Below are 12,500 nucleotides of genomic sequence, written 5' to 3' on the forward strand. Positions count from 1 at the left end.
GAATTTAAGATATTTAAATTTGAGAAGAAAACTTGAAGAAGCTTGGATTTGCAAGTGAAAAAGCTTTCTTTTATCTTTTAACTTATTAAGAGTTGACGGTCTTTATTGTGTTTGTATGGCAGGAGGGTCATCATACCAATGATATCCACTTGAACCGGTTTATTTCACTTTTATTCTTTTATTCTTTTACTCGTTTCAGTCTTTTAAGTATGGCCATGCTGGAGCACAGCCTTTTTTAAATTTTCAATTCCTTAAATATTTAACCAGTTCAACAATCGATTTTTTTATCATTACTCATTCGGTTGATCATTCAATAATGACCATCTGGCAGAATCGTTAGCACGTTGGGCGAAATGCTGAGCGGTATTTCGTCTGCCGTTACGTTCTGAGTTCAAATTCCGCCGAGGTCGACTTTACCTTTCATCTTTCCGGGGTCGATTAAATAAGTACCAGTTACGCACTGGGGTCGATATAATCGACTTAATCCGTTTGTCTGTCCTTGTTTGTCCTCTCTGTGTTTAGCCCCTTGTGGGTAGTAAAGAAGTAGGTATTTCGTCTGCTGTTACGTTCTGAGTTCAAATTCCGCCTAGGTCGACTTTGCCTTTCATCTCCTTTCGGGGTTGATTAAATAAGTACCAGTTACGGACTGGGGTCGATGTAATCGACTTAAACCCTTTGTCTGTCCTTGTTTGTCCCCTCTATGTTTTAGCTCTCTGTGGGCAATAAGGAAATAAAATATGTTTCAACACACGGGTTCCCATTAAGAAACGTTGCAAACCACATAGAAACCATTTTTATACTTAATGCGTTGCTTACGGATTAATTTGATTTAGAAAAAGAAACTGCTTGCTCTGGGATCTGTTTCGTATTAGTCCATATGCAAGTGAAATCACATATTTATATGCTATTCCTACTATTTTCATAGGCTTGTTTAAACGCAGTATTTAACATTTTTTCTATGTCAGTGGTTTTATGATGGTAGAAGTGTAAACTCAAATTACGGAACAAAACAGAGTAGGGTGGAACATTTTTGTATTTCTTTTTTTTTTTTTCAAAATTTGGCAGAGGTAATGGAACGGAAAAAAGTTTAGGAACTCCTGGATTTCATAGGGTCTTTTTAATAGTTTGATACTTCAATACTTCTGTATTGAGGGATTAAAATGTTGAGGAAGTTCTGGTAAGTTTCAATTCATTCGTATACTTGCGGGTACGGGGGGAGTGCATGTTTGTTTATGCATGGGTGTGTACGTATACACACACACACACACACACACACACACACACACATATATATATATATATATATAATATATATATATATATTATATATATATACATACGTACGTACATATATATATACATATATGTGTACATATATATACATATATATTCATATATATATATACATATATATACATATATGTACATATATATACATATACATCTATATGCATATATATATATACACACACACATATATATATACATATATATATATACATATAAATATACATATATATATATATATATATATATATGTGTGTATACATAGATAGATAGACAGATAGATGATAATCATAATAATAATAATAATAATAATAGAAGTGAAATAGAACTAGTGCGTGTGCTTATTATTGGCATTATAACCCTCAGCAGATACCATAATATATCTATATGTGTATAAATATATATGCACATGCACGTATAAAGGTGTATATTCACTCAGACACATACACACATGCGCACGCACGCATACACACGCGCACACACACATGCTCACACACACACGCACACATCTATATTAACTTTATCTTATACTGGTTTCTGCCACGGACTGTAGCAATGCTCGGGAACTGCCATTTCTGTGACTGCAAGATTATTTCGATCTCACCTCCCAGTCCTCCCTCTGGTTCTGGCAAAATAGTTATTTAGACACAACTTTACGATTTTGAGCTAAATGCCCTAACCACTTAGCCACGCGCCTGGCGCCTTCCTTAAATTTTATAGACGTTACACATATGTCTAGCCTCGATATGGAATATAACTCATGGCAACGGAATCATTTCCTAGCAACGGAATCATTAAACTGACTGGAGTTTCGGTTATCTCTTAATCCCCGTGACAATTGCAGTGATACGTTCCAAAATTCCACATTCCACGAAATTCTAAGGAAAAATATCATATGTATGTTTGTGTATATGTATGTATGTATGTATGTATGTATGCATGCAAGTATGCATATGTTTGCATGTATGTATGTATGTATGTGTGTATGTATGTATGTATGTATGCATGTGTGCGTTTGTTTGAGTGCACGAGTTAGTGCATGTATGTTTGTATGTATGCATGTGTGTGCTTGTGTGTATGTGAATATGTGTATGCGTGTGTGCGTATGTGAATGTACGTGAGTGGGTGTATATACTTGGGCATATGTGCGTGTGCTTATGCGTATGTATGTGAGTGTGTGTATGTAAGTGAGTAGGTGTGTGCATGTGCAAGTATGTTTTTGTGAGTGCGCGTGTGTTTGTGTATTTGTTTAAACTTTACGTTGTATTAGAAATTTATTTAATATTCTGAAGCTTAAACTTGTAATCCAATCAGCATATTCGCATGAGTCGAAAAACATTCTTCATATAGCTATGATCAGTTTGCCAAGGCAACAGAACAAATGTTGCCGAAACTTCTGCAGGAACAACGCCAAAATAATAATAATAATAATAATAATAATAATAATAATAATAATAATAATAATAATAATAATAATAATAATAAATTGTTTTGTCTTGGTATAAAAGATGGGCTACAGCAAATATTCTGCTCAATACCACAGATTTGCTTGTCAGTTGTTTGACCTTAACCAGTTGAGCATGTCCCTTAGTGGCTGACAATATGTGCATCTCTGATCACGAGCAGAAGTAGTGGGGGAGCATCATAGCCATGTGTTGAGAGGGATTCTTTGGGGTTTAAATAATTCACCTCTGGAAACATGGGTGGTTCTTTCAACATCCTTAAACAACCCTTATTCAGGGACCTTTTGAGCGGGATGGGCTACTCAACCTGAAGAAAATTCTAACTGGGCCCCACCTGCAAGGTCATGCGCTGTTTATCTTGATATGAGATCACCATGTCGCGCACATATGGTTGTGATGCATGTGCTGGTGTACCCTTATCAGACGGGTAGTCATGATGGGTATATTGGGCTTCGTATATTTTACCCCAGTGTCACTTTGATGGCATGAACTGCTCTCTCACTCAATAATAATTGCCCTGATGCAGTAACAGGCAGTAGCTCTCGTGGCTTCTGATCTTAACTGATTGGAAATGTTATGTACATTGTTTTGTCTTGGTATAAAAGATGGGCTACAGCAAATATTCTGCTTAATACCACAGATTTGCTTGTCAGTTGTTTGACCTTAACCAGTTGAGCAAGTCTCTTGGTGGCTGATGATATGCGTATTTCTGATCTCGAGCAGAAGTAGTTGGGGAGCATCATAGCCGTGTGTTGAAAGGACTTCTTGGAGGTTTGGATAATTCACCTTTGGAAACATCCTTAAACAATCCTTATTCAGGGACCTTTTGAGCGGGATGGGCTACTCGACCTGTAGAAAATTCTAACTGGGCTCCTTCCTGCAAGGTCATGTGTTGTTTATGAGATCACCATGTCACGCACATATGGTTGTGATGCATGTGCCTGGTGTACCCTTATCAGACGGGTAATCACGATGGGTATACTGGACTTCCTATATTTTACGAAGCCCAGTTTATTTGCCAAACGTATGCTAAATAATTTGTTTTTGATACAGTTTTGTTTTTTTGCCTCGGAAACACTACAGCTTCCTGAACCTTAGTTTAAAATTTTCTCATATGCATTAAGCTATATAGTCTAAGCGCATGCATGACTGTGTGATAAAAAATACCTGCTTCACATCCACATGGTTCCGGGTTCAATCCCACTGTGTATCACCTTGGGTAAGTGTCTCCTGCTATAGCCTCGGGCTGACCAAAGGCTTGTGGGTGAATTTGGCAGATGGAAACTAAAAATGAACCTATCGAATGTGTATGCATTTTTTTTTTTGGTCCCCGCAACCGTCTGACAACCGGTGTTGGCGTGTTTACGTCTCTGTAACCTAGCGGTTCGGCAAAAAAAACCGGTAGAACAAGTACCAGGCTTTAACAAATTAAGTACTGCCGGTTCGATTCATTGGACTAAAAAATTTTCAAGGCGGTGCTCCAGCATGGCCGCAATCTAATCACAGATACAAGTAACATGTAAAAAAAATATCTTAATTTGAACTTAGGCATAGGAGTGGCTGTGTGGTAAGTAGCTTACTTACGAACCACATGGTTCCGGGTTCAGTCCCACTGCGTGGCACCTTGGGCAAGTGTCTTCTACTACAGCCTCGGGCCGACTAAAGCCTTGTGAGTAGATATGGTAGACGGAAACTGAAAGAAGCCCGTCGTATATATGTGTTTGTGTCTGTGTTTGCCTCCCCACATCCCTTGACAACAGATGCTGGTGTGTTTACGTCCCCGTAACTTAGCGGTTCGGCAAAAGAGACCGATAGAATAAGTACTAGGCTTGCAAAGAATAAGTCTTGAGGGTCGATTTGCTCGACTAAAGGTGGTGCTCCAGTACGGCTAAAGTCAAATGACTGAAACAAGTAAAAGAGAGAGTAAAGAGTTAAATCGAACACTAATCAGTTTGAGAGAGGATGCAGGCGTTAGATGCCTTGCTGTTTCTTCTTTTTTTTGTTTGAAGAAATAGTGGAAAATGAAAAAGGAATTAATTGAGGAAAATTGAGTGAGAGAAAATAAAGAAATCGGGAGGAGGGAAGGAGAAATGTCTTGATGGTTAATGTAGAGTGGTTTAGATTAAGCAGCAGTTAATATATTTTGATTTGTATTAGAAAGGATAGACGGAAGTGTTGGAAAAGAAAGAAAATTAAAGAGGAAGAAAGAATGAAAGAAAGAAAGAGAGAAAGTTTTTTAAAAAAAGAAGTAAAGAAAGAAGAAGGAAAACAGCGGCTCACGTTGATTCCGACCAGACTGTAGATTAGCGAGTCATTGAAATTATTAAGTATTTTCGCTGGAACATACTGAAAATAATAGCACCTCGAAGAGTAACACAAGCGCTATAATGGGTGTCAAGCAAGCAGAAAGATTACATTTACAGTAATTTGAACATCAACAACAGTTAAAATAACAACAACAACAACAGCAATAACTACTACTGCTACGACGACGACGACGACGACGATGACTATTACATTTTCGTATTTTAATGTTTTTCAATTACAAGCATGGTAAGGGCTTAAGAGGGAGAAATGAAAAGGTGGGCTCCCCTGGAACTAAAACTGCTATCTGATTTCAATTCCCGGTTGGAAATAATTATGGATATTATGCAATCTCTTGATCCGTTTCCCACTCGAGGCGTTGTATCTATTTAAGAAATTATATATGAGAAGGAAGCGCAAACAGGAGCCAACCAGACTGTGGTCACTTCGGTTTCGGTTTTATGAAATTTGCTTGTGCATCAAGCCGAAAGAAATATATTTTATGTATAATTATATTCATCAAAAATCAACCAATAAGGGAGCAATTGCTTGGTCACTCAGACTGCAAGAAATAGTAGATAAATGCCTCTAAAAAATTATAACGATAAACGTCGCCCTTTTCAAGCCTAGCCAGGCTCATGGGCCCGGTTTCCCGGTTTCTGTGGCGTATGTGTTCCCCCCAGCTGGATGGGACGCCAGTCCATCGCAGCACTACTCAAGAAACAAGAAGAAAGTGTGAGAGAAAGTTGTGGCGAAAAGGTACAACAGGGGTCGCCACCATCCCCTGCAGGAGCCTCGTGGAGCTTTTAGGTGTTTTCGCTCAATAAACACACACAACGCCCGGTCTGGGAATCGAAACCACGATCCTCCGACCGCGAGTTTGCTGCCCTAACCACTGGGCCATTGCACCTTCACCTAAAAAATTATACTGAAGTCTAACTTGGACGCTGTTGTCTGACATAAAACTATATCTTGCATGAATTTCATCAGAGGTCATTCGACGACCAGAGCTGATCTGGGTCTAACCGCCACTACCACTACCTCCAGCAGCAACAACTGGAGGCGCAATGGCACAGTGGTTAGGGCAGCGGACTCGCAGTCGGAGGATCGCGGTTTCGATTACCAGACCGGGCGTTGTGTGTGTTTATTGAGCGAAAACACCTAAAGCTCCACGAGGCTCCGGCAAGGGGTGGGTGACGACCCCTGTTGTACTCTTTCGCTCCTACTTTCTCTCACTCTTTCTTCCTGTTTCTTGTCCCCGACTTCCAACGCAACCGCTGAGCCTGGATGCGCATTCATCCATCCGTCGATGCTCTCGGTGTCGGGGGTTGACCTGCTTTCTCCTCTGCGGGTCTTCGAACTTCTTTCATTACAGACAATCCGGAGGCGCGATCTTGCGAGCTCTGGGACGAAGACCGCTTCGCTCAACAAACAAACAAACAAAAGCAGAAGCAACAACAACAAACAACTATAACAAACATGTTTAATTATTTTCGAATTACATAGTTTATGTAACATTTCAACTCACCAAACATCATTTCCACTACCACCATCATTATAACTATATCGCTTATCTTTGCCGTTTCATGTTACTTCTACATGGTGACGACTGGTATAGCCATTTATTAAAAGTACATATTAGTGGCGTGAATGATATGTAGATGCTGTGTAGATGCCATCAATCGTTAGAGAAAGTTGGCTGGTGTGTGTTCTGTGCCAACATCAATGATATATCATTTATTATAAGGTAACATCGACACTTTTCTGGGGATGCTTTGCGCTCTTGATTTCGGGCATCGTTTTACATATTGAAAGCTCATCAGGAGAAACAGAGTGGAATGTGAAACAGATTGTGGTATGGCGTTGTTTAAATGTGCACGTGTCGAAAATACACATACTCACGGTCGCGTGTTCGACCACATACACACATATATCTATACACAAACGCACACACTCACACACACACACACACATACACATATATATATAATACAACTACATTCTAAATGCAGATACTTACTGTATATATACAAGCATATTTTCATATCTGTGTGTGAGTGTGTGTGTGCATATTTACATGTATGTATGTATGTTTTAATTTATTAATGTATGTATGTTGAAACAAAAAGTTCACACAAAAATATCTTTATCCGATAAAAGTATGGAATTCTTAATTTTTTCGAATTAATAGCACGTACTACTTCCATATCAGTTTTCGCTCTCACTCTCTCCAGACACACACACACACGCGCGCGCGCGCGCGCGCGTAAGCATGTACATATGTGTATTTGTGTACGTATGTGTGCCTTTGTGTGTGTGACAGAGAGAGAGCATATATATGCACGCACACGCACACACATACGCACATATCCCTTTAGGACCAGATTTAACAACCACAAGTCTTCCTTTAAAATTTAGGATGGGCGACAGCTCTAGCAAAGCAAATATGGTCACCGAAAGAAAGTAGCGCAGATTACAGTTTCAAAGGGAGAATATTGCAGAGATGCTGGCCTTATTTCAATAGCTGTCAGAGGTTCAGGTTATGCGTGGTGGAGAAAAGGTTTGTAGTAAAGAACTCTCTTCAACCGGATAACTACTTTTAAACTAAAAGCGAAATTTTCGATCCTGTCCACATGCCAGAAAATATGTGCTTAGACATTGGCAGGCTGTACTATGATTATAAACGCTATAGCTTTCTTCCACCACAGTCTGAGGATTCACACAAGTTGTGCCACATTCAACTTATTGCTTATAAACATACACAATCATATATTCGTACATATCCAAATATGATTTAAGATTGGGCACCTAACTGTACACACAGGGATCCCATACAATCTGCACCCGAGGTCCAACTCCACTCTGAAAAGGGCATAATTCTAGACGAATTACCCCTCAACTTCTCACATGTTTTCATTTTTCTTTTTCTTTTTTTGTTCTGGTTATTCACAACTCTCACAAACCAGAATTGGCACTTCCTTACTTCCAGCCCAAGGATTGGATTTTCCCATAACTTACAACTATTGAGTTACTTTGTAACTTCTGCCGATTAAAGCAAAAATATATTTACTTATGTTTTGTGTTCTAATTTCCTTGTTTGTATCACCTGACTTATGTGCGAGCACACACACACACACACACACACACACACGCACATACGTGAATGCATATGTGTGTATGTGTATATATATATATATATATATATATATATATGCATGTGTGTATGTATATACTATATTAAAAGTCAGTTTGAATCTTGCTTGCTTGCTTCCTGGCAATGTTACCCAGCCAAACTGGCGCTCAACGGAAAAATACTATGAATTAAGTTTACTCTGAAATGTTAATACGAACGGAATAAAACAAGTTTCGCGTAAATCGGACAAGTGGTTTTTAAGATATTAGAAGTTCTCGAGGTATAAGTACCCAAAATGGTGCAGAATGGGAAAATATTTCAAAAATAATCTTAATTCTGAAAGGGAAGAAAGTCTCATCTTTCGATTAGACACAGTGACTTGACAATGAAAAAGCATGATTTTGTTTTTACAGCAAATGTTTCTATTTTCGCTTTTGTTCAACACAATATTTTAATCATTTAGAAATATTGTCTTCAAACAGACAATATTTTAATGTATTTTTTAAAATATTTTAGAGTGAATACCATTACAAAAAGTTTTTTGGCATATTTAAAAAATATTTTAAAGTAAAAATGACTTTAAAAATACAGTAAATATTTCGTAAAAGACCCGTTCGAACTTCGGTGTGAAATAGTTTTTTTTTCCATAGGTTCTTTTTCGAGTGCATTCAACATATATCACCTTCAAAGATTTGGCTGCTATTTCTAGTATACCCTTCCTGCACATAACAGCTATTTGCGACAAAGGACCCGAAATACCTGTTATAGTGTAGCAGGAAGTGCAAGGAATAGCAGCTAAATCTGGGGAAAGGAGCCGGTTACGCGTGATTTCGATGTCACACTCGTTGAAAGTATGAGAAATAACCAGAAAAAGAAAAAACCTACGAAACAAAACTCCGTTACTAGGAAACTCAGAGTTTCTCGGTGACTCAACAGGTCACCGGTAGTCTAGTCTAGAATAAATACATACCTACATACATACGTACGTACGTACGTACATACATACATACATACATACATACATACATACATACATACATACATATATACATACATACATATGTATATATATATATATGAAGTTTCATGGGCGTAGAACACATCTACCTCTACAACGGACAAGGTGGATGTGTCCTATGCTCACGAAGATTTAAGTCAAATTGTTATTAAATAACACACACCTATTTATGATAGGGTGAGAAAAAGGGAAAGAGAGAGGGAGAGGGAGAAAGAGAGAGATTGAAGCTATTTTATTAACTATTTTGCTTTTAGTTTTTCAGATTATGATTAGAAAATTTTATTTATAAATACATATTTCTCGTTCTATATTTTTCAGGTGAAAGTCTGGTTCCAGAATAGACGGATGAAATGGCGCCACTCTCAGCAACAAAAAGACCAGAAACCAGGAGATGATAGAAACGAAAACATGACAGAGGGTGGAAAAGAGAAATCAGATTTGGCAGACAGTTCTAAAGAAATGGATAACGAATCAAAAGACTCGAGTGATTCCTCAGACAACGAAGAAATGGATATAGAAAATGATTTGGAAGCTCAGAGAGCAATACCAATCTCTGTAACAGTGACGATGCCACAACTGAAGTGCGAGAAGATTGATTAAGCAACCAAGATTTACTCTGTTTTCAGAGGCAAAAAACAATACAAATAAAAAGATAAAGAAAAAGAAAAAAAGATTTTATAATGTTGCATACGTTATATTAAAAAAAGAAAGTGAACTCATACAATAATTGAGTCAATGAATAATAAGATCATAAACAAAATCAAAATAAATAATTTTTTAAGAAGAGACACCACATATAAATATATAAGCGCTCAATTTCTATTTCAGTTGGAGAAAAGGAACATTTTGACAAACCAACGAGGCCTTTACATAGGAAATTAATTTTAAGTATTTTGCACACAAAAAAATAATAATAATAAATTTATATCATTTGGACTAAACACGAGCTGTTATTTTTTCATTTAATACCATCCAGAGTGTTATCTTGTTATATTTTAATCATACGATGCAGAAGTATTCCAATTGATATAACCCACCCATTTATATTGTATTACACTGTAGTGCAGGTAAAATTTCTACTTCGTGTAAGACAATTCATAGAAAATAGATATCCTATGAATGTTTACACTTCTTTTATATGGTATCATATCAATTACTCATAAATTACCATATGATATTTATTACATAGTTTTAAAGTTCTAAACTACGCACATTTGATATTAGAGCTCAGTATTAATTCGTCCATATCATTTGCTTGTTTACTCTACCAATATGATCACTTATAATGATATCGGTGCATTCATACATTCGTATGTATGTATATATATATATATATAATTAAGAGGGCTGTTCGCAATTTAGAACAGAAAGACAACACGTACAGTCGTTCTTAAAGTGACAGAGGATGCTAGTAAGTACCAGTGTTGCTAGAAATAACACTTAACCATGTGGGATCACTATTTTAACGACTGACAAGCGAGATGGAGTCATTTCAGCGTTGATTTCAGATTTAATTAATCTTCATCAGTGACACATAACTCTGTCGCCGTGGGTTAAAGAACATAAGTTATTTTGTCAGCCTTATGGAAAACACCATAGGAAACAGCGGATGATTTCGAAAATGATGAAGTGAGAATTAGAAATTATTAAGGTGAATATTCGCTATTTTGAACCGAAAGGTAAAAAGTATAGTCGTCACTAAACTGACTGAGGGTGCTATTATGCAACAGCACTGCTAGAAATAAGAATATATATATATATAATGTATGTATGTATGTATATATATATATATATATATATATATATATTGTTATATTTCGGAATGGTCATATTGCCAGTTTAGCCAATAAAAACACACGCACTATATATTTGGTGTTATTTTGCTTCAGTGTTATTTATTTTTTACATTAATCTTAATCTTATTTCGGCCAGAGTTCTTTCGTCACACTCCTGTGACTGCATCAGTGGTCCTTTGTTTTCTTCTTTCTTATTTGTGTCTCTCCTTACTAACCGTCAGCCATTTTGTATTGGCTAAACTGGCAATATGACCATTCCGAAATATAACAATATCTGTTTCAACACACGACTTCACATAAAAAATCTTGCACAACAAATATTTAAACGTATATATATATACTAGCAGTATCACCCGGCGTTGCTTGGGTTTGTAAGGGAAATAACTATATAAGCATTTTTAGTGAGTTATAGCATAAAAATAGTAAAAAATGCATTAAAAATGCATTAAAAACGGAATAAAAAATGATGGTAATTTTTTTTTTAAATCGTTGACTCATCGTAGACATTTTTAGAGAGTTACTTCCCTTATATAATAGCGAAAAAATGCATTAAAATGGAAAAAATGATGGTAATTTTTTTTTTAATCGTAGACTCATCGTAGACGCTTTCTTAGCCATTTCTGTTTTGGTGTCTTCAAGCCATGAAGTCGTTGTTCTAAAAGAACGCTGGTCTCCTTGACAACGCATTACGACGTTGATTTCCTTACACACCCTTCCCCACAGCTTCACGGGGGAGGGAAGAAGGGGGAGAAGCAAACAGGTGCAGGTGTGAGCGTGGACGCCAACTCCGCCGCCATCGACACACGAAAAATTATGCATTAAAATGGAATAAAAAATTATGTTAAATTATTTTTAAAATCGTAGACTCATCGTAGACGTGCGCTAATAGCCAGACGGGCTCGATATGAATCCCGACTATAAGATACCTGAATTTGGTTAAACTGCACCGCAAAATGTGGGAGTAGTTAGGAATCTAAATCGAAGGGGACAGACACTCACACAACTACAGTTTTATATATATACTAGCAGTATCGCCCGGCGTTGCTCGGGTTTGTAAGGGAAATAACTATATAAGCATTTTTAGAGAGTTACTTCCCTTATAGATGCCAATTCGGGCTTTCTTAGCCATTTCTGTTTTGGTGTCTTCAAGCCATGAAGTCGTTGTTCTAAAAGAACGCTGGTCTCCTTGACAACGCTTTACGACGTTGATTTCCTTACACTCCCTTCCCCACAGCTTCACGAGGGAGGGAAGAAGGGGGAGAAGCAAACAGGTGCAGGTGTGACCATGGACGCCAACTCCGCCGCCATCAACACACGAAAAATTATGCATTAAAATGGAATAAAAAATGATGTTAAATTATTTTTAAAATCGTAGACTCATCGTAGACGCGCGCTAATACTCAGACGGGCTCGATATGAATCACGACTATAAGATACCCGAATTTGGTTAAACTGCATCGCAAAATGTGGGAGTAGTTAGGAATCTAAATCGAAGGGGA

At 37.3% G+C, this 12,500-nt stretch overlaps 1 protein-coding gene across 1 annotated transcript in view; it reads left to right on the plus strand.

The window, feature by feature from the left end:
• LOC115210569 (homeobox protein DBX1-B-like) overlaps positions 1-9,936 on the plus strand; it is a 63,219-nt gene extending 53,283 nt beyond the window's left edge. Inside the window, exon 5 of the mRNA XM_029779171.2 lies at positions 9,524-9,936. Within this exon, the coding sequence (XP_029635031.1) occupies positions 9,524-9,805 (282 nt within the window). The 3' untranslated portion in view covers positions 9,806-9,936. The remainder of the gene's footprint in view (positions 1-9,523) is intronic.
• Positions 9,937-12,500: the final 2,564 nt, after the last annotated feature.

This window comes from Octopus sinensis, linkage group LG4 (assembly GCF_006345805.1).
Source record: "Octopus sinensis linkage group LG4, ASM634580v1, whole genome shotgun sequence".
In the NCBI taxonomy this organism is placed as follows: domain Eukaryota; kingdom Metazoa; phylum Mollusca; class Cephalopoda; order Octopoda; family Octopodidae; genus Octopus; species Octopus sinensis.